Genomic DNA, 23,221 nt, shown 5'->3' on the forward strand with positions numbered 1-23,221 from the left:
TCCAACAACAGGTAAAAGTCTCGCCCGCAAGCCAAGAGCCTGATCTTCCCAAAGCCAGTCTTACCCAAACAGTTGTCTTCCTACTGACATGACACATGAGATTTGACGTGACACCCGCTACGTGACACAAACAGAAAAGTACATGTGAAATGCACATCTTTTATTTTTTCTTCGTCAAGCCATGGAGCTGCACGGAGCAAACTGGAGTGCAGAGGTCACACCAAGGCAGCTTTGCAGCAGGAATCGTTCAGACAGTGAGCGAAATGAAGCTGTTGTATCTCTGGATGTTCCTCTTGAGGATTTCGGAGCAGGGCCCGAGCACGCGTTCGAAGCGGGGCCGGTCCAGCTTCACGCACTTCAGGGGCCCACGCGCCACCACCGTGGCAGCTCGGGGCCGGTTGAGCAGCAACGCGATCTCACCTGCAAACAGGGACGCAGGCGCTGTCACACGCCCTCGGCCTCTTTCGCAGAGGGTGCATATTCAACCCACCACCCAGTTGTTTGGTTGTGGAACATCTCCCTTCACATGTCTCCTGATAGACACTTGACATAATTCTGTTGACAGTACAAATGCATGACACATGCATAATGCATGCGTGTAAAATGCCTCTGAAAACAAATGCTTTCAGACTGCTGTGCTGATTCTGGATCTGCCTCCCGCCAGCTCTGCTGGTGCAGACCAAGGAACGGGTTCAGCTCCGCTGCAACCCCGGTGTCGCTGACAGCAGCGCTGACCCACACGTGACCCCCGCTCGTGAAAGAGCAGAACGCTATTTAAAACAATAACTGCTTGGTACAACCCCACGTGCCCGTCTTTCTGAACCGCGCTTAGGCGGAATTTTCTTACCAAAATAATCCGAGGGCCCCAGTCTCCCAACTTCGACGTACTCCTCGTTGTCGGACCGGCGCTGCAGGACCGAAGCTGTGCCCTGCGAGAAGAAGCGCAGAAAGTCAGCGGCTTTGCTTACACCGGTTATGCGTTCAAACAGATTGAGTCCTGAGCACTTTCCTTTTGCACGGCACATTCCTTCAGTTCTGCTGCGGGAGAGGTGACAATTTCAGTCAGTTCCTTATATAGGAATGAAAGGAATTAAAGGATAAGAAAATGACTACCAGTATGGCAAATGACTTCTCTCTAATGAATTGTTTGGATACAGACAGGTTCGGCTCACACAGACGAGGAACAGAACTCAGTAACTCCTATTTAACTAATGCACATCATGCTGTCCAAATGTAGGCATGAACAGAATTATAGAATATAATAATATACTAGAATTATAGAACAAGAATAGAATAGAATAGAATAGAATAGAATAGAATAGAATAGAATAGAATAGAATAGAATAGAATTCTAGAATATGTTCTTGGGTGGATGTAGAACCTTCCAAGAGATGCAAAAAATATTTACATCAAAAAGAATAAAATGGCATTTCTGCAGTCACAATTTTGGGCCAGGACTTTGCAAGACGGCAACCAGAGTTCAGTCCTCAGCTGGTCATTCACTGGATCCATTGCTGAAATGCTGGGTAAAGGGAGTTTTTAATGCTTGTACAAATCACAAAGGGTGATTTCTGTTTCCAGTGGCTTTGCCCGGCTTGGCCCGTGGTGACGCGGACACCTGCGAGGCAGCCGCTGCGAGATGGAATGTGTCTTGTCTCCTCTACCCTTAATAACCGCTGCGCTTGACACATGCTAATACATGTCAAAACTCAGTTACAGTCTATTTAAACCTTCAAAGAGGTTTTACATGTACAAATATTCTAACCTGGAGGAAATCTTAAATTATCGTGGCATTAAGCTTTTGTAGAGGAATAGAGAAGGCATCTGCTCTTCTGGAAAAAAATTACAGTAACATATGAAATTATCTTCTGACTCCAAACCAGCAGCGTAGGGAAAGGCAAAATGTTAACATATTTTTATTTTAACTGAAATTTAAAAGATTGTTCTTAAAGCCAAGGTTTTTAAATAGACTGGAGAGCCATCTTTTCGGCAGTGCGGTCAGAGCGCTGATGTTTCGATGGCGAGACTTTCAGCCTGGGAGGTAACACGTGAGGGCTGGTCCTGTCCCAGCAGGACAGGGGAGGAGACACAGTAACATGGACTGTGCTCAGAGGATTGATGCCAGTTACTGGAAACCATCCCAGCCCTGACTCTGCAGCTGAGCGCCCAAGTCTGGTGTCACTCGGTTGTCACCACCCCAGCTCGGAGCACAAACCCCCTGCAGTTCTCAGTGTAGATTCAGCGGTGCAACCGTCCCGCAGCCTCCTCCCACCTGTGTGCCCACACGTACAGTCGGGGCTCGAGGAGACACCGAGCACCCTGAAACACCCTGGCACAACAAGCTGCTGTAATACCATTGTATTGCATCATGCCCTATTTCATAACCAGGTTATTTTTAAGCCCATACACTTTACAATCTGCCGGGCCACCCCCGAGGTTAACTTATGTGCTGTATAAATGAAGAGGTAAATCTTATTTCTTTTGATGCCAGGAACCAGAAACAAAACTCAAATGATGTGCAAGTGTTGTTTTATACACGCTAAGCAGCTGATGGTTTTTATATGGACTTGGATGTGTATCAAATTATCCAGCACATCCAAAGTTATAGTTCCTCATTTTGCCCATTCGCAGCAACCTGTATTATATAAATCCCTAGATATCAGACTGTCAACACGTTACATTGTTCATGACAATTTACCGTTCCACCTCATCAGCAACACGCCATATCAGGCTCACAAAAATACTAAAGAAACACCAAGGCTGTAAATCCAGATCCGTTTGAAAACAATCGCAACACTCTTCTTGGCGTGGGCTCTTGCACTCGCGATACACCAGGCAGCCGATGGCAGGCGATACAGAAACATGAACGTGGCAAAGGTGCTCGAGCGAGGGCACCTGAACTGAGCAAGGTTGTTCAAAACAAGCCAAACATACAAGGGAAGGTTGGTTTTAGTCTTTTGTGGTGTTTGTTTGGGGTTGTATCTACCATTAAAACACGCCACGCACATAAAGCTGTCCCCAGCAAGTGCAGCGCTATCCGCAGAAGTAACTGCAAGAACCGGATCTAACAAAGTGATTTGGTGCCTGTCGAGTTTCCAGCAAAAATTCCTTATCCTTGATATAACTAAACTGTTCCGCCAAAGCTGCTGTTTTCCAAGAGCTTCCAGTAAATCTTCAAGGGCATGAAAATGTAAAGGTAGTGTAATGAGTTTTGTTATTCGCACTTACTGCGAGTTTTCAGAACAAACACGCATTCACCAGCAGCGTTCTCGGAAATACCCCGCATGGATATCGACCTCTCTCTTGCCAAATGTCCGATGAGCTGCAGCTCTCTACACTGATGCTGTTCCTATTCCCTGTGCAATATGGGATCAGCTCAGAACCACTTGCAGCCCGTGTCCTCCTCTCCTCCCCACGTGGAGCCTGGCAAAACCCTGACCCCTTCACCCAAACAGCTGTCCACAGGCCATGTCTCCAGTCTATTTCCCAAATCTATTTAAAAAAAAACCCTTTATTACAGATGTTTTGTTACATAAAACAACAAAAAGAATCCCCAAAGTAACTGTATCGAGTGCCCAGGTCAAGCAAAGAAAGGACTCGATTCCCCGCTGCCCACCGAGAGCGTGTTGCCATAAACCTAATCACAATACTGAGCAATATTGCTTTCATCTCCCCAAGCGTCAGCTTTTATTGTGGCTAATATTTTTCTGACGGGGTCCATATGATATAGGACTCCAATAAGTCAGTCTTCTGAAGCAATTTCTTCCACTGTTCCACTACAGTCGGCCTTTTTAATCCAAGAAACACCATGATATCTGTTGGAGGAGGACAGATGTGTCTGGCCTCCACAATAAACACTTGGCTTGGCAGGATAAAGCAATGCATATTCCAGATACGTATTTTTCCACTCCTAACAGCCACACAGGCTTCTCCCGTTGCCCAGTGACAACAGGTCTATCACGGAGCAAAAGCAGCTTCCTGAAGGCCTGACCGCGAGCACCCAGATGCGAGATCTGATTACGCCGCTTGGCCTCTGGCTGCGCAAGTCACCGGTTCCACAAGTACATCCTGGAGCATTGTCCGAGTGACCTTCACGGGAAGACCGTCCACGCCACGAAACAAAGATGTATTTATAATTATCTATCTTCACTTTACATATCTTATCTCTGGAAACAATGCTTTGTGACTGGCTTAGAGGAAGAGTCCAATTGTACACAATCACTGTAACCAGGGCAAAAATAATACAGAATAAAATAAAATAATACAGAAACAATCCAGTGTAACCCATACACTTAATGAAGTTGTCATACTAAATGAATTCTGTGCTGGCCACTACGCTTGCGCCCATCACAGGCTTCATGGCTGTATTTCATTTTACTTCGTCAAATCTTTCTGATGCAGTTTTAAGCTTTCTCGTCCTTTAGCAAACCCGACCTCTTATAAATGATACAACTGAATAAATCCCCCGAGCCCTGTCCCGGGAGGTACGAGCATTATCTAGGAAGGATTCAAGGGGCTTATCACTCTCACTCCCAAAAGCGTTTGGTCTCGGTGGGAAAGATTTCCCTTTACGCGGCACACAAAGCCTGGCAAGACCAGTCTCTCTGAAACAAACAGCACAACCCCAGATTTGCAGGATCCGGCTATGTAGTGCTGCTCAGTTTAAAGCAGTGTCCTGTCACCGAGAGCCATTTCAGCCTCCTGCACCACCAAGCAAAACCCACGGAGCAAAGGCCGAGAGACCGTGAGGAAGTTTGACACCATCTAATAAATCAGCACCTTGCGATGATAGGAAACCAAAAGCAGACAGGTCTGTGTTTCTGTTAGCAGACACTCGGAGTGAAACCACCACCCTCGGTGGATCCGGGAATATTCCCTTTCAGCACCTGTATCCCCAGGAAGCGGCATCATTGACCTTCTCTCCAACCTCTGAGGAAATACCGGCATCTTACTGCAAAAACAACAGGAGCGGCGGTTCCAAAGCCAAGTGCCATCCCCACCTCTGCCATGTTCACCACCCACCTGCTCCCTTCTTGCTGCCCCGTCACGGTGCTACGAGTATTTATTCAACTCTTTCAAACGCATCAGCAGTTTGGTTTGTAATAAATTATGGCTTAGATATAAAAAATAAATTAAGGTTTACAGTCCATGAGCTCCCAACCTCCCCGAAGTAATGAGACTGATAGATGCTCCACTTTGAAACCATGGGACTGTACGGTCAGTGTCCCATCCAGAGGAACACCGAGGTCCCCAGGCCTGATCCTGCAGGTACTTATAAGCACTAATTGCTTCAGCAGCCCTGTTTTTATATCTAATTATGACTCCTATAGCCAGCAGTTGGCCTGAGCAGCGTGGCTACAGAAGGCAAATGTTCAGGATATAATAAAGGACATATTTATCATGATCAAAATTGAAGAATATTTACTCTCCCATGAGCGTATGCAAAGTCCATGTCTACGTTCTTTGCATACACTAAGTACACAGGATAAGTTTCTACTTTTTAAAGCAAACAATTGAAGTTTTCACAAGCAGGACGTTACGATTTCTATTCCCATTTTTATTTCATACTTTACCTTCTGCTTTTTTAAAGAAAAGCATTTTTTTCCCCATGCCCTCCAAGTGCTACATTTTTATCCCAGTTTTGAGCTTAGAAAGTTTTTTCTAGCCTATTTTGTTTTCCTCTTCACCATCCGCTAGAAAAGAGCGGTACAGTCCATAGAACTGGAGACGGAAAAGGTCAGACAGATCCATGTGCTATTGCTATTAACTCTATCAATTGCTATTATGAACATACCTTTGCTCTTCCTCACTTTGTTAATCCGCACACTCCATAATTCACGCTTTCAAAAGATAAGCTTCCCCTCACTCCACAGTCGCACAAACCCTCATTATATGTGGCTGTTAAATCTTTGTGAAGTTACTACAAAAGATGAAGGGAGAAGCTGTGAAACGGTACAAAACGTTCCTGTTCACACAATGGGGCTGGATGTACAGCCTCCTGTTGGGTTTAATGAGAGCGACAGCAGATCTGAAATGAAATAAAAAGATCTTCCGCACAGTATGGATCTGGGAGTATTTTATTTAATTGCGGGCAAGACGAGGTTTGTGGAAGTAATATCTTTTATTAGATCAACTGGCATAGCTAGAAAAGGGATAAGAGCTTTTGGGCACAACTTTCTCCAAGTTGCCTGTTTCTCTGGATATATCTAATAAAAGATACCACTTAACCATCTACAAACACCGTCTGGACAATGTTCTTCACCTATCACAGCTGCAACTGTGATGAGTTCCGCCTTATTTGACCACATCTGCCCGCTTACTGGATCATGCACACAATTAAATCATTCATAAAGCGTCTCCAAATCATGACCTTAAATTAAGGAGAGTCAAAAGCTACAGCTCCCAATGCTGCTCCTGGAAATAGCGACCGCCTGGTGAACCTGTGAGACCTGCTACCATCCGCCAGCTACAGCGTCACCCTCTGCTTTAGAGTGCTGAGTTACATCAGTTCAGCTGTCTGATGGGGAACTTGAAACAACTCTGGTCCAGTTCAGCAAACGTTCCTGACTGTCGTTCACTGTTTATGGGTGTAAAGGTGCAAGGCCAGGCCCAGGTTTGCGCTGACCCAAAAACTGGTGCTTGTTTGGTTTGCTTATCTCTAGCAAGTGAGTTCTTTTCCGCGTCCATTAGGCCCCGCTGCAGATCAACAGTGTGAGACAATTCCCAAACGAATGCACTACCAAGAGCTTTTGGCAACAAATATATAACATTTTATGCATGCAGCTTTCCAGATTTGGCCATGACTCTGGAAATCTTGAGTGCCACTGATTCCAGGGGATTTTCAGAAAGGCACCACCTTGGGAGTATCCTTAGGATTCATAGTGCAATGTTAAATAAGCTCAAAATGCAACATCAGAGTAATACTGGGTGCATCGCGGCACCCATTTAACCTCCTTGAGGGCGGGCAGTGTTGGACAAAGCGCCCCAGCACCGCCACAACCACAGTGCGTGATTATCATTTCTTCGTCATCATAACCTTGTAACCTAATTGCATCATATTCTTATTGGCTGTAATTCTCAGCACCACCAATGCAGACGGGAATCTAGCAGAGACGGAAAGCAAACATCGCTGCCCGGCTGGCACGGATCCTGTACATTAGTGCTAGAGCCACGCTTGGTATCAATCAGCAGCTCGCCATGTGTACCAGCGCTATCACACCTGCACCAACCCAAGCTTCACCGCTTCTGCGACCTACCCACATTTATATTAGTTCAGAAATAGCACCCGGACTAGAGAGGAGGAACAAAGCTGTCTGGAGCAGTCACTAAAATAGCCACAGATGTAAAGGTGCTTTTAAAGATCGCAATCAATCATAAACCGAGTGCAGCTTAAACCAGCAGAAACGACTGAGCCACAGGGCATTTCCTAGGGACAGACGAGAGGCCAGGGTTAAGGCCCAGACATGACTACACCCAGCCCGTCATTAATCACCAGGAAACGCCTCTGCCTTGATCGTTTAGTATTTAAAATCATAGACGTTTGCCATCGGAAGCCCTTTCCAGTCGTTTTATTCACCCTCCTGTTGCGGTATCTCAGACAACCTCCCCCTCGGTGCTTTTTTGACGCAGTCTGCATTAAACCTGTGCTGTACCCAATGCGTTCCCCTTGGAGTAAAGGAAATGTTGTTATTAGATGGAAGATTCAGGCAGAGACAGACCAGTAAACACACTGAAAAGCCAGAAGCAGCAGAATACCAGCTGCCGTTTACGTCGTGCATGGAGAGCCCTTCAATACCTGGGCAAAACAAAGTGGGTTTTGCACAAAGAATAAAAAATTGGGCTTTTTATCATTAAGCCTCTTCAGTCGAAGGGCTTTTCGGCATCACAACATGAAGTGTCGTAGCCTTTTGACTTCAGGCACGGCAGCGCAGCAGAGCTAACACCAAGGCAGTGCCGTGCGTCGGGGGACTCGAGATTCAGCGACCGTCACCGTCATCCCCATCACCAGAGGGACACCGCGGTGGGTACCACGGTCACCCTGTGCTTCAGTTCCTCCTACCAGTTGCCAAGCGGGGCTGGGAAGCCTAGGGGCGAGGGGCAGGTGACAGAGGGACGGGGGCACCAGCTCCGAGCCCCTTGCCTGGGGTGTCAGTTTGTCCTGGCTCCTCGCCCAGAGAACTGGGAGGCGGTTGCACCACCGAGCAGCCGTCAGGGTCCCTCTGCCTTTTTATCTTCACTCCGTTCTAGGGTTTTAGCTGCCCCTTTTATTACACATTCAGTCCACCTGTCAGAGCGGTGACAGAAAGCAGATCCGCTCAGTAAAGGTGGGCTCAGATGCCGGGTTTTAATGAATCATCTCAGTGACACTTGGCCTTGACTAATCAGCAGCTTCTGTGGGAAAACAACTGAATTAATACTCATCTCGGTGCCAGATTTTAAAGATCGTCCGTGCCAAGCGCTGTGGATTATTGGCAACAAGGCGCTGTTTTCCTCCCTCAGACATGTCAGCACACAAAGCAATAAAAGTCACAAAGGAAAAAAATGTTGCATTTTAGAGATTCTTTCTTTCTACAAAGCTAGCCATTATCTGCACTCTCTCTGAAGCCAGGAAGCGTCCACAGAGCCAACATAAAAGTGACTCCATAATGGGTTATTCATCAACGGTTCATATTTGTGACTGACCTGACAGGGCTCATCCCCGGAAGGAGACGGCGCACTGCGCTACCACCTACGGAACGGACGGGGCTGAACGGACGGGGAGAAAACAAGACAACAGTGCTGATCCTCCCTCACCCTGCCCGCAAAATCCCTCCTGGGGAAAGTCGGGTTTAGCTGTTAACGTTGTCTTATGGCCCAATTACTCCTACCACCATCTGCTTCTTTGTGAAAACATTCTGTAGATGCTGAAGTAACCAGACCAAGCAAAAGGCTGAGGCAGACATCGTCACCGGAGTCTCGTAACGAGCGCTGGGACCGGGCCGGCGAGCGGCCGTGCCCCCTACGGCGAGAGGGAAACCGGGAGCAAACCGCGAGGAGAGAAGGGAGGTTACCACGGGGATCACTTGTTGAGTCTTCTGTGTTCAAAGGACCAAATTCTGCAGTTCAGAAGGAAAGCAAGTGCTGAAGGTTGTCCCTTCTGGAGCCCCACAGCACCCGCACCGCACAGCTGACCAACGAGCCCTAAAGGGCATTTTCTGTCACTAAATCTGCAGTTCTCTCAACAGCACCTTTGCAGAGGAGGGACAAGAGCCATCCCAGCAAGGGACATTTAAACACGATCCAGAGAAAGGGCTGAACTCCAGCAGAGATTACCAAATTCTCCATTTCTCTTCCACCGCGTTGAACACCACTGTATTTCATGCCTGGCTTATACTGCAGTATGTTTGCTTAAAAGCAGAGCAACACTCCTCAGGTGAGCCTGAGGACAGAGCTCCGAGCTCCTGGGACAGCAGATGCACTTCATTCAGTTCAGATTAACATGCCTCAGGCCACAAAATTCTTGGTCACATTGACTAAGTGCTTCAAATCAGGGCTTGTGAGCTCAGGTTTCAATGCCAAAAGAGCTTACAAGGATCCTGAGAACCTCCTGGAAACCCTGTTCTGCTCTCCCTGCTCACACGAGACGTGTTTTGAGAGCTGGAACCTCCAGGGCTTTTGCAGCCGCCCATGGTAGGAAGGCACCACTGGACAAGACTGAAGAGAAACCAGCCAAAGTGCCAACCCCACATTAAAGCAAGTATTAGCTAAATAAAAACTCACAGCCTGTTGAACATCGAGAAAGCCCAGCCTTCCGACTTTTACAAAAATTCATATAGAGTGTGTATATATGAAGAATGGAACTGTCAATTACTAAATTTAGGTTTTTCTTCTCTGCACACCAAACGATCTCCCCATTTTCCACGTATCCTGCAGCGGTGAGAGGCTCAGGGTGTGTCCGTATTTCCAGCATAAACTTCCATTTTATGCGTTTAAAAATCAGATGTTTTAAATTACAGCTGAGTGAGACTGGAGACTCCTACACAAGTTGTCATGTCACAAGTCAACTAAGGAAACATTAATAATTTTCTTCCTTTTTTTTTTGCGCTGGGTATAGCACGTTATAGAGGTTATGAAAACTACTTTAAAGCCTCTATGGCTACACTGCGTCCCAGTGTCCCAGAGACACGGGGCAGCACAGGGGTCCTGCGTGTGCCTCCTGAGCCGTGAGCAACGTTCTCTGTCATGACATCCTAAGAACCACCAGCGCGTCCCTCCCCAGCTCCATCTCAGCCCCCGGGACCTTGACAGCATCATCTGGGGACGGCTTTCATGTTACGGCTGAGGATCCGCAGTTCTAGGGATGCTTTCCAAGAGAAGACAAACCCTCTGAGCTCTGTAGCCAAAGACACTGCAAATATTCCTTTAGCCTGTGGATTTTTGTTATTTGGAAGACTTTTATACAAAAACAAAGGCAGAAACGAACACGTTTCGGTCAGTCAGAAAACACCACTGTCATTTTGGGTGGTTAAATTGAACATAAAGGAAAAAGGATGGCCAGCTAATGGGATCCTGTCCATGGGATCCACTGCTCCTCTGCCTTAGACCTTCTGTGAGTGATGCCATGAAGGTCCAGACCTTCGAAGTGCCCAGTTCCCTGGGATTGTCCCCAAAAGGAATTAAGAACTGGCTTAATTCTTGTGCCTGTGCTTCAGACCACAAGGGGCAACGCGGAGGTTGCTCCACGCACCATCACGCCAGCGTCGTGAGGATAAATCCCACAGAGTTCATGAGATGTTCATGTGAGACAGGTAGGTAGCTAAGATAAAATGAGCCGCTTAAAAGGTTACATATGTTATATACCACGGTCATGATGACTCCCAAAATTGGTGCATGGATGTGCCAATGCAGCTGACAGGTTTTTACATAACAAGCCATGGTCTGCATACATTGTTCTTACATTGTTTTGCTACCCATCAGAATTCCTTTTAGAAAAGCTTCATTTTCATAATGTAAAAGCCAGCTGATCTTTATGGTCTTGGAGAAGGACGATGCAAGAGGACTTGATTCTGATCACGGACTCAAGATTGAGTCGGCTGGGTTTGACAGTGGTTTTTTAACTGTACATTTTAAAACTATTTTACATTATTCTGCAGTCTCCGGGTTCATAGCAACTCAAAGAATTTACATACAGTTGTCCTGGTTTCTGCCACAAATCAGGAACGAAATCTGCAAAGTCCTAAAATAGACTATAAATATTGGCTAATCTAAAGTTCCAAAAGGTTGTTAAGAAAATGCTCCGTATCACATGTATACGGATACTGCAAGTATATGCAGCCCGAGCCACTGCCCATAGAAGTCAAGGGTAAACCGCGTTTAACAAGAGCTGGATTAAGCTGACGTCTTAGTCCCTGTGACTCAGCAAAACGCTTCACCTCGAACCCTGCTCAGGATGGGACTCAATCACACACTTCACCTGCACCTTTGACGTCGGGTGCGCATTAAAAACGCCGTCCTGGGCACGGCTGAACTTTGCAGCAGGGCCCATGGAAACGCGCTCGCTCCAGCACAAGGTGATATCAAGACAATGAAATGTACCTTTCCTGTAACAGCTCCACGGGAAACAACATCTGCTGGTAAAAATAAGCAAAGTGCAGAGCCCTCAGTGATGGCCGGCTCCGATTATTCGGTATATTTTGTTCATTAGGTATAGCAGGAGTCGCTGTAGACTGCCTTTGACAAACACTTTCGGTATCAACAAAATCCTAATAACACTAAGCAGTTTGGATTGTAGCCTTTGAAATTCCTTTTCTAGACAACATTCATCTTCCTAATTAATAATTAATCACACCGTGTTTTTAAAGAGATTATCGGGTGCGATAGCAGAGTGTGCCTAAGGCAGTGACTTCATTAACCATACGGAAGGAGTTTACTTTGTAGTTCTCTGCCTGTCGCAGGGGTGGGTGCCAAAGGGGTCTCTCTTGGGTTAGAAAGTCAAAGAGCAACAATTTAGAGCAGGAAACAATCGGGCTATTATTTTTCTTTCCTTTTTTTCTCTTTTCCTTCTTAAGGAGCTTTTAAATCATAAATCTCCAGATGCTCCTTGGGCTATTTAAGCCTCAAGTCGAGTTTTCCTACAGCAAGGCCCAAGTGCGAGGAGCAGAGCGCGGCTCCCAGCCGGCCCCAGGACCTCCCCGAGCCGGTGCGCGTTACCATGGCACGGACAGTTTACAAACACTGTTCCACCTACCCGGGCTCTGAGCAGAGACGCTCCCGAGCGTGCCAAGAGTGTCAGCGGGGCTGGAAACACTGATTTCACCTACAGGACACTATCTCAATATCTCAAGTACACTCTCAGCAAGAACTCGCAGCAGATCCTGCCCAGACTGGAACCAGTTTGCGGCTCTGACTTGAAATGTCAACAGCGGAATGAAAGCGAACGGCGCCCCGAGGATTACGGGGCTGCTTTGGATGTAATCAGCCAAGAATAGCGCTGGACAAATTAATTCGATTTAATTTCATCAATCGGGCAGCTCTATGCATCAATCTTGGAAGGACTCCTGCACTATCAATGATTGTTTCTCTCTCTTACTTGTCAGTTTTGCTGTTCTCAACACCTGCTTTCAGTACTAATGGATACTTTATGCATTTTCCCATGAAGCTGCTTCTCACCTTCATGAAGTACTATTAGAATCGCTCCCAGCGGTGGGGAAGCAGGGAGGGCAACATCCTGCCCACAGACTGGACTGATAATACAGGCGAGACTGAGAACCAGAGGCTGTGCCTCTGCCCCCTCTCTAACCAGCAGGATAATAATAAAGAACACAAATCCCCAGCTTTTTCGCTGGGCTTTCCACAAAGGAGTTACGGAGGAGGGTGCAACTATTCCCTGTAACTTAGCATTCGCCTACAATTAAAAATATTACTGTTTTAAGTTAAAACCACAAATCCAGTGTGAAACAATGGCTCCATTTCTCCTTGAATTTTCTCCTGTGAATTATCAGCTATTTTTAGGTGTTTTATTTTTAGGCTGTGGCATGCTATCGCTGGGCAGCTCGACCAGCTAGTAATTGGAAATGTTTTGCTTCTCGTGCAGTTTTATTTCTTTGCTTTCTGCACCACTTAAACCGAACCGTCCTCTGACGGGCTGCAGAGAGCACAGCGAAGGGACAGGCACGAGCTGTGCCCTCCTGGCACTGCTATAACCCTTTGCTGCTCTCTCCTCCCACACCTGCGCACGTTTGTGTCCGTGCACACATTTTTCTTAAGCCATGTCAAACTATATGGAGCATTAGGGCCATACGGCAGCAGTTCAGGCAGCTCTGGGTGTGCAGCTGAGATTAAGAGACTCGCTGGGCGCAGTCGGTGGGTCCCGGGACAATATCCGTGTGCCGCACACGGCGCTCACTCAGGACAAGTAGATCCAAAGGAATAGAGTGAACTATCAGCAAGTTTGCTGGTGACACCAAACTGGGAGGAGTGGTGGCACTGGAAGCTGTGCTGCCATCCAGAGACACGGACAGGCTGGAGATCTGGGGGGGGAAATTTAATGAAATAGAACAAGGGCAAGTGTAGAGTCTTGAATCTGGGTAGAACAGCCCCAGGTTCCAGTGTAAGTTGAGGAATGACCTATTAGAGAGCAGCGTAGGGGAAAGGGACCTGGGGACAGCAGGGTGACCATGAGCCAGCACTGGGCCCTTGTGGCCAGGAAGCCAATGGTACCTGGGGTGGGTTAGAAGGGGGTGGTCAGTAGGTCAGAGAGGTTCTCCTGCCCCTCTGCTCTGCCCTGGGGAGACCACACCTGGAATCTTGTGTCCAGTTGTGGCCCCTCAGTTCCAGCAGGACAGGGAACTGCTGCAGAGAGTCCAGCGCAGCCACCAAGATGCTGCAGGGAGTGGAGCAACTCCCATGTGAGGAAAGGCTGAGGGAGCTGGGGCTCTGGAGCTGGACAAGAGGACACTGAGGGGGGACTCATTCCTGGGGATCAATATGGAAAGGGGCAGTGTCAGGAGGATGGAGCCAGGCTCTGCTGGTGACAACCAGTGACAGGACAAGGGGCAATGGGTGCAAACTGGAACACAAGAGGTTCCACTTAAATTTGAGAAGCAACTTGTCGGGGGTGAGGGTGGCAGAGCCTGGCCCAGGCTGCCCAGGGGGTTGTGGAGTCTCCTTCTGTGCAGACATTCCAACCCGCCTGGACACCTTCCTGTGTAACCTCATCTGGGTGTTCCTGCTCCATGGGGGGATTGCACTGGATGAGCTTTCCAGGGCCCTTCAACCCCTGACACTCTGGGACTCTGTGATTTGCTGGGCTATTTAACTCTGCAAAGCTCACATGCCTGTGCTACCATTTTAAAATGCTAGCTAAAAATATTTGCGTTATCTGAAGTCAGATGAATAAATCCTCCCTGCTGCAGGGTACACAGTGTGGCAGCGCACAATACAACTGCAAATTTATTTGTTAGAAACTGTACATCTGTTATGATTTGCGCTTGCCAAGATCTAATTCTTTATGGCAACAATTGTTTCATGGTGCTTAAAGTTTTTCACCTCTGTGCCAGGAATCTCATATGGGATAATTCCATGACCTTGGAATCCAGCAGATACATTCCACATCTGTCTGGTCTGGGAAAGCCCGAGTTTGTTGTGTGAAAACCAGAGTGGGAAAATAAGACCTGGAAATATCTGAAAATACAGAAACCGGAGGGCTGCTTCTTTTTTTCTTTGTTTTTAATGACCAGTTTCAAGTGCAGTAAATCAGCCTCACAGGAGCGGTCACTTTGCTTTTGTGAGCAGACCTGCACTTCTGATCCTATCTATCTTCACATTAAAGAATATGGTATAAGCATTAAAATGATTCTATCTCTGGAAAAAATCACAGCCTTTAAATACTAAAACTAAATCTTGTTGAAGGCTGCTTGAAATTTAAATGGAAAAGCACCCAACCTACTGCAAGTGAACGTCTCACTGGTGCACGTGAAGATTTGGGGTGGCAAAAAACCTGTAGCTGCCCTGGAATCTCAGGGTGATACTTTTATCACTGGGGTTTTTAACAAGAAATGCACTAAGAAGAGCTTTGCGGGTAGTGAACTTCAAAAGCCCCGCTTTCCCGTGACTCTTCTCTGGGCACGTTTTCTCCATGGGGCAGCGCACCCCAAATAACACACACCCCGCCATGGTCTGTGCCGCGCTCAGACACGGCGGTGGACAGAAAGGCTCCAAAAATGAGCTTATACTAAGAAAAAAGGAGAAAAGGTGAACGCGCTTGCTTGACAGAAGGTGAGGCTAAATATCCTTGTCCAAAATAAGCAGGATGGCAGTCCTGCTTTAAACAGGAATTGCTGTTCTGGTCACCACCAGGGTGACAACTCCCTTGTCAAAGGGTTTACTGGTTGCACTTCGGTCTGAAAATGCAGAGGGTGCCAATTCGCCTACAGGCTACGACCTTCTGCAGGACCAATGTGCTTAAAGACGGTATCCCAAAGGGTGTCACAGAGGACGGCAGCGCTGCAGGCTAATCGGAAATGAACAATTCATTTAACAAGTTCATGCAAAACTGTGCTAACGATTTAAAATCCATGCGAGTCCTGGGTGTCTTAGAGGAGCTTGTATGACAGGAGTCACAAGATCCCACTTGGAACCAGTATTTGTGACACCGGTGCACCAAAGCTTTGTAAATTGGAAGTGATTTGTGTCAGGCACGCCAGGGATGACTGTGGTTTATGATAAATTAGTGCACGGCAGAGCTCAGTGTTGTATACTTGGACACAGGCTGCTCCAAAGGACGCTGCACTCTGGTGCTACACAAAATGCTTTCTGCATTTACAGCAGCCAAACAAACTGGCTGCATTTTGAGTGGTTTTGATTACAAGGCCGCAAACATCAAAAAACATATTAAAGAAGCTAATGACTCCTCAACGTATTGTGACAGCAAACCAGCTAAAACTGCTTTCAACCACGTTGTAGAATAATGTGTTCCTGGCAGTTTAACATCAAAGGTGTCAACTCATGTGATATCAGGTTTAAAACACAAAGCTCAGACTATGTGTGGAGCAGGGACAACTACTACTGCAGCACAAGAAATAGCTGATGCTGGATGTTCACTCTTCAATAACTGCGTTAGATTTATAGTGGAAGGGTGAGGTGAGCAGATACTTTATGATCAGGCATTACGCAGTGTTAATGCTCCTCTACCCGTTCAATTCTCAACAGCTGTTCCATCAAGACAGGGAGGGAAAAAGGCCCTTGGTAATTCTCAAGCAAGCTGCCAATTTTCCACATGGGATTCCATGGCTAAGAAAATCAGGGTTTCCCAGTCTGCTGCTGCTGCAAGGAATAACAGGACACTTCAGAACACCAGGAGAGATATTGCTTTTCTTATATGCTACGTATCTTGTTAATGAAAAAAATCTCTATCTAGCATTAGTCTCTTTTATTCTGACATAATTGTATTGAAAGGGCACTGCTCGTCATGTATTTAAAGTTCCTAAAGTGTCCAGCTGTGTGATATACAGACGCAGTTACTTGCACTATCAATTTGGTGAGCATCAGAAGAGAAATGGTGTTCACAAATCAAGTACGTATGTCAGCACCCGCATCCAGCAGTCCAGAGGAAAGAGAGAATGAAATTTTCAGTGTCAGATATGGATTATGAACCAAACTCTGGCTGCCCAAAAATTCACAGATAAGGAGCAAGCAATAGAAAACCTGCTGGGCTCTCAGCTGTTTGCAATGGGTGCTGCGCAACCGCTTTATCAGCCGAGCGGTGCGGGGTCTCCTTCCTCCTAAATCCCAGCACGACGCAGCATCCGACGCTCGGGCCGTCACCGCACAGCCATACATTGGTCATTCTCTGCCTATAGATTCGTGTATGAACGCTCACAGCTGGCGCTGAAAAGCTCCTGCTTCAATACATACACAACCACATCCTAATGCCGGCCTGATATTCATAGTCTGAGTCTCTCTCATTCCTTTTTATTACTCACGATATCACAGTGCCTATTTGTGTGAGATACCAAGGATCCAAATATTTATGTCAGAGAGAGAGGAAAAACCCCACCAGCATCTGTTTGCAGAAGTGAGATGGCGGGACCGAAGTGTCAGATAATGTCCCAAAAAGATGTCAGCGTTCCCAGCGCCTGCCGGACCCGTCTGCCCGCCCCAGAGTAAACAAGAAAATGGCTCAGCCGCTTGCACTGAGCTGAAGGCAAAACAAAGAGCAAATTATCCCTTTTCAGATCAGGTCCAGTTTACAGATGTTCATTTGCGATTGCCCCTGCGAGGCCCTTTGGGAACAATGATCAATGCCCTGTGTGGCTGGGCAGCTCTGTTAAAGTATCGGGGATTGAAATAAGAAAAATCTCACAGAGAAAACAAACTTCAAACGGTAAAGACACCAGACACACCTCAAAATTCCTCTGCCTTCAATTTACAGGAAATCAAGGATCATCCCGCTTGATATTTCCATGGAACCGGTGACTAAATTCATTTGCATTTTGAGCAATTTTTTATGCTGCAGAGATTAAACTGAACCCAAGTGCCTTTAATACAAGGTCTTGATCTTTACCAGGAAATGATAGAGCTTATCAGGATGCCGATCTTACCTCTGTAATAATGAAGAAGTCATCACCGGGCTCTCCCTGCACAACAATTTTTTCTCCATCTTCAAACTGGACAGGTTCCAGCGCATCAGCCACCGTCAGCCGCTCCCACTTGTCCAGGGACTCTGAAATATTGAAGATCATAAAGCTTTATTATAAAAAGGCTCTAACTTTGGCTGAAGATCGGTATCTGAACCGACAGCTCTGCTGCGCCTGGTTCTGTTATAACAGAAACATTTCTTTCATCCAGGCACTTCGCACGAACCTCCAGTTGGGAAACATGAATGTATTTATTCATTGTGTCTTAGACCTTAGTAATCACCCAGATAATAATCGTAAAAGCTGGACAGGAAAAGCTGGCTGCGGTTCCCCATGCCTGCGATCCGCTCCGGCCGCCCGGTGCGCAGCAGGCGGGAGCCGCCCGGGAGCTCTTTGGAGATACGGGGGCGCCGAGATCGTCTCCCACCACGTGCACACCAGGTGTCGGAGCCATCCCGCTGTCTTTAGGTCCGAGCTGCTCTCAGCTGGTTCCCGATGCGCTGCCCGACAAGCGGTGCAGGACTGACAATGCACGGGGTGACTCCCCTGTGGGTGACACCAGCGGCAGAGCAGCGGGGCTGCGGCGGGGCCGGCGGCTCAGGACGGACGTGTAAAGTGGCACCACTCTGCTCCTCTGAATTCACCCGCTTAGCGACAAAAGTTATACAAGTTCAAAGTAAACTTAAGTAAGAAAAAGCCCCGCTGTGTTTTACGAGCGATGGAGCTGCTGGATCCTGGGTGCAGTGTCCTCAGGACATACTGCAGCTGCCACAAAACCCCTGTGGCACCTACGTGACAGCGGCTCCTCTGGGGCTGCTCCCTGTCCCGCTGCCTTCCTCCTGCTCCTCCTCCTCCTGCCGCTGTCCTGCCCTCGGGGCGGGGAGAGGGGCCAACCTGTGCCTCTCCTCCACCTGCTCACATGAGAATTCAAGTCAATGCATCGCCCTTGAACTTCTGAACTTCTGTCAGATCTGACTGAAGGAGGTGACAGGTGTCAAAGTTATTAAAAGAAACGCATAATACAACAATATAACCTTCACTGCCTCAAAGAGCTGCGCTAAAATTCATGTACTAGAGCCCTGCTCATTCTTACTTAATATGAATTATTGAACTATCGCCAAGACACGTCTCCTGACACCAGGATTAGGTTTGTGCTGTTCTCTCAGACTCTAGTTTTCCCATTTTGTTCAAAATATTGCTCAGAAGCATCGTGTGAGGGTAAAGAGTTCCTCTTCCACAGCCAAAAAGCCCTTTGGTTGAGCGCAGAACTGCACACTAAGTCTGGTAATAAAACCAGATCCAAGGGATTAATGCACCAAAGGTAAGTTTTGATTTGCTTAACCTACTTACATCCTTTTTATGCCACTTTCTGTTGCTGTTTGGGAAATGGTTATTTCTAACATTTTCCTCACCTATAACCACTAATGCACTTCCCTGGGTAATTGGGGCTTTTGCTGCAGAAGCATTAACACTAACGACCAAGCCCATCATGTCAATGCAACATTCCAGAAGTGCTCTGTTTGACTAAAATGAAGCATAAAGCTCTTCCATACAGACTAGAGCAGGCTTTTTCTTTGTCTTTTTAAACACGGTAATTAACAGTGAAAAGAAAAGGTCTCTTGAAACTCCTTCAGTTGGCTTCGTGAAACATTCACAGCTAATTCCAGCTGCAGTCACGACTGTCGCCCCTTGGTCTGCGGGAACTGCACACTGCAAACACACCGGGTAACGGTCCCTGCAAACAGAGCAGCTTGTACGTGATGGAACTCCTCAGGTTTCAGTTGCACAGTTAAAGTCGAGCATCAAATAGAGCACATGCAACTTCTCACCATCTCTGAATTGTATGTATCAATTCATGGGTTTGCTTTTCATTCCACTCCAGAAGATTTTGAACCATTAGTTTTCTCATATAGCTTGTTTAATACACTATAATCTAAAAAATCCTTAGATTAATAAAAAGTAAATTGCTCTTAGAGTTCCATGGCTCGCTACACACACTGTGCAAGCCTTGAAAATATATATAGTTAAGAAGCAAGCAGAGGTTTCTCCACCATGAAATCACCAAGGTATGATCACGTTAGGGGATGAAGTTGACTTCCAGTGCCTGTGCTGAGATGTCTAAAATACCTTGTTGTGTTCCAGCTGCCATCTGCTTTTCAGACACATGAAATAGGGTCTTACACATTGCATCTAAACTCCTGGTGCTCCTGAAATGATGCGTCACTTCGTCTGGTGCTTTTCCATACTTAAAAAAAGGTTCACATCTTTAAGTCCTGCCTCATTTTTTCCCCCAGATTGAAAAGCCGCACTACAAACTAGGATATAATTATATTTCAAACCGCATGTTTAAGGAAACAGATCTTTGAATAACCTTTCTACTCCGAAATTGTTTTGAGATGTCTCATTGTTGTAATTGCTTCTCATTACCGCAGGTGCAGAGATCCTTTTTTCTTTAAATACTCATTGTAATTTGGTGTAATTCGTGTTCTTAATTTAGGAAGATTTAAATTAAGCATAAAATAAGGCATTTAAATGATGAAAACTTCATTAGTAAGTGAGCAACATACTTGGCCTTACTTTAAGCATACGAATGTATTTGAAAATGTCCCGCATAGCAGCTCTCAGAAGTTCAATCTCATAGCTCAGCTAAACAAGCTCAAATGGTAGAGGAGCACCATAAACAATAAAATAAGATTGTTTAAATAGAAGTATTTTAATTACATAGCAAGTTAATAATAGGCTGTTGTTTGTTTGGGTATTTTTTGTCCAAAATAGCCTCAGCAGAAACATGATGTTTCTCCTACGGCATCAACATTTCATTGTCCTGTCTAACACTGTCCTCCTTATTAGAAGCTTTTGTTCTCCTAATGGTGATTGATTGGTCAGGCATTATGGGTTTGTTGTTTTTCCTACCGAAAGCCATCAAGAACATGTCCGAATTTCGTGGCTATCGCATTAATCAAAGGGAAACAAAATCCACGGGCAAGAAGCTAAACAGCTGTTTTAAGAATGTGAGACAGGGGCTGTAAAATACACAGGAGGAGAAAAAATATCAGTCTGTTTTGATTTGTGAGGCTGGTTTGTTTAGCGCCCATAAATACAGTATTCTCACAGGAAATGCTTCTCACCTGTCACCTGGAAGGATGTAACTAGACCTTATAATAAACACATATCTGCACAGCTTTCTCCTCCAGCCCTGGTGCAACAGCACCCAGCTAAAGGTGACCAGTGCACGCCTGCTCCCGTATGTAAGGGAAGATCTGCCCTTCAAACATTAAAGATTGAGAAAAGCAGGTCCTAAAAAGGGCCCTTTACACTTTCATTCCTTCGGAAATGAGGCAACCACGAGACCTTCCGTCTGAGCGCCGCTGCTTCCATCAAAGACCAAAATTCATTCCGCCAACACGTATAACAGAGGAAATAACACTCGAGTCCAAAGGGCAACTGACCCAAAATGGAGACCTTGCTCAGGAATTCTTCATACATCTTCCGCTTCCTCAGCGTGCTGCCCTGTTATTAAAGGAGAGAGAAAGAGGAGGCAGGACATTACACAAAGTATTTCTGTGATTTCTCCCTACAGCTGCTCTTTTGTTTTCCCGCCCCTTCCAGCTCTTAAGCAGGGCCAGAACAAACAGCCCAAAGCGCGTGTTTCCCCATAAAGTGTCTGGGCAAGTTGTATCGCTGACCAGCACAGGCAGAAGGAATCAAAGGCAATCCCGGCGTCACTGCTCTGACTCCGCTGGTGTTACGGACACTGTCAATGAACTGTATCTGTTCTTCACAGGCACTTCTTTTAAAGCCAGAGCTTCATCAATTAACTGTTCAGCTAATTCAATATATGTCTTGTTACCAATGAGGCCCTGTGAGACGGGAATTTACAACCACAAAGCAAGAAAGAACTTGAACTGTCCCCCTCACGAGTCCCATCCTTCTAGGGTAAAACCTCTTTAACGCCAAGAGCATTTATCTGTAAGTCTGGTTTATATTCTGTACAGTGTTGTATGTATTGTTACTGCTGAGCAACCTATTCATATTAATATTTTAAGAAGATTTAAGCATTTTGGACAATCCATCAATGCATGTGCAGCCACCACCACAGTCATTCTCACTCCAGTAACATCGTATTGTGTGATGAATTACTGAGAAACCCTCTAATTCCATACTGTTTGATCACCAGAGGCACAAACCACTCGTAGCCATTCCAGTACGTGTGTTCGAACAGAGATTCAGCTGTGAATAAATACAACGCGGTTTCACCAACGCAAAAACACAAAGATCACACACTCACCTTCTGAAGAAGGGGGAAATAAAGACGGCATTTCCTTATAGTCTGGCAGAAAAGACAGAAGGAAATGCCAGTATCTGCCATAGAAAAAGCCATTTCTCTATTCCTCCTTCTCCAGAGGCAGAAAATGGGGACAGAGAAAGGAAAAGGAGAAGAACCATTTTACCCTCCGCTGTCAGAGCGGAGCAGAAGGACAAAAGCTCGCTTGATCTCGAGTTTCAGTAGGAATACAGCCTGTGAAAGCAGAGCCTCACGGTCCTGATGGCTTTTTGGGTTTTAAGCAGGAGGTGTCAGAAAAGTTGCCACAGGGATAACTGGCTCATGGCGGCCAAGCGTTCATAGCCACGTCGCTTTTTGATCCTTCGATGTCGGCTCCTCCTATCATTGCGAAACACAATTCACCCAGCGCTGGATTGTTCACCCCCTAACAGGGACGTGAGCTGGGTTTAGACCGTCATGGGACGGGTTAGTTTTACCCAACTGCTGATGTGCTGTTGAAACAGTAGGAAGTATGAAAGCATGAAAATGGGAAAGGCTGGTGTAGTCAAGCACAATGATCCAACCAAGAATGAAACACCGCTCCTCTTCCCACACGTGCTGTGCAGGTGAGGTCTGATCCACAGCCACCAAGGCAGCGGATCTGTCCACCAGCACCACCAGCCTTGGGCTCCAGCATCAGCAGTAGCCGCCGGGCGCGCTGCTCGGGGACAGGTCCATTCGCGCCCCTCTGCTGGGCCACCCCTGCTCCCAAACAGCCGCAGCACGGCCAGAGCCGCCACGGTTCCCAGGGAACTGTGGATCAGCCACAGCACCAGCTGCCGGGGTCTCCTCCGCGCCCCGTCCACAGCTTCCGAGCCTGGTGCTGACAGTTCACCTCTCGGCGGCAGCGTCGCTAACCCCGGTCTGACCTCGCCGCTGACAAACCTGGTTCTCAACCTCGGGGCCCCCGAGAGCATTTGAACTGCCAGAAAGAAGAAAAAACCACCAAGCAGTTCAAAGAGAGGAGGCTGCGCCAGCCACGCCGGCTCTGACGGCTCGCCGCGAGACAAAGGACGGAAAACTGGACACCGCGCAGTTGTTGCTTCTCTCCCTGCAATCCAGTGGAAACGAGACCGGCAAAATTGACAGCTGTGGAAAACCAGATTGGTGGTTTAGTTTGATGGGCTGGGGCAGCCAGGGACAGATGTGGAAAATGCTTTTTAAATGACCTGCGGACACAGATGAATTTTAAGAAGCAGTAATCAGTGGCCGTAAGTGACGCCTGACCACAGCTTCGAGTATTTAGGGACGCAGACAAGACCCAGGAAGGTAAGAACTGCCG

General features: G+C 46.8%; 1 protein-coding gene across 1 annotated transcript in view; it reads right to left on the minus strand.

Moving 5' to 3' along the window:
* Positions 1-247: 247 nt before the first annotated feature.
* PRKAR1B (protein kinase cAMP-dependent type I regulatory subunit beta) overlaps positions 248-23,221 on the minus strand; it is a gene marked incomplete at its 3' end in the record, with an annotated part of 83,448 nt that continues 60,474 nt past the window's right edge. Inside the window, exons 8-11 of the mRNA XM_080354153.1 lie at positions 21,065-21,125; positions 17,580-17,701; positions 848-929; positions 248-420 (exon numbers count right to left, since the gene is read on the minus strand). Coding sequence (XP_080210279.1) covers positions 248-420; positions 848-929; positions 17,580-17,701; positions 21,065-21,125 — 438 coding nt within the window. The remainder of the gene's footprint in view (positions 421-847; positions 930-17,579; positions 17,702-21,064; positions 21,126-23,221) is intronic.

The sequence above is a fragment of the Nesoenas mayeri genome, assembly GCF_963082525.1.
Source record: "Nesoenas mayeri genome assembly, chromosome: 15".
Taxonomy (NCBI): Eukaryota; Metazoa; Chordata; class Aves; order Columbiformes; family Columbidae; genus Nesoenas; species Nesoenas mayeri.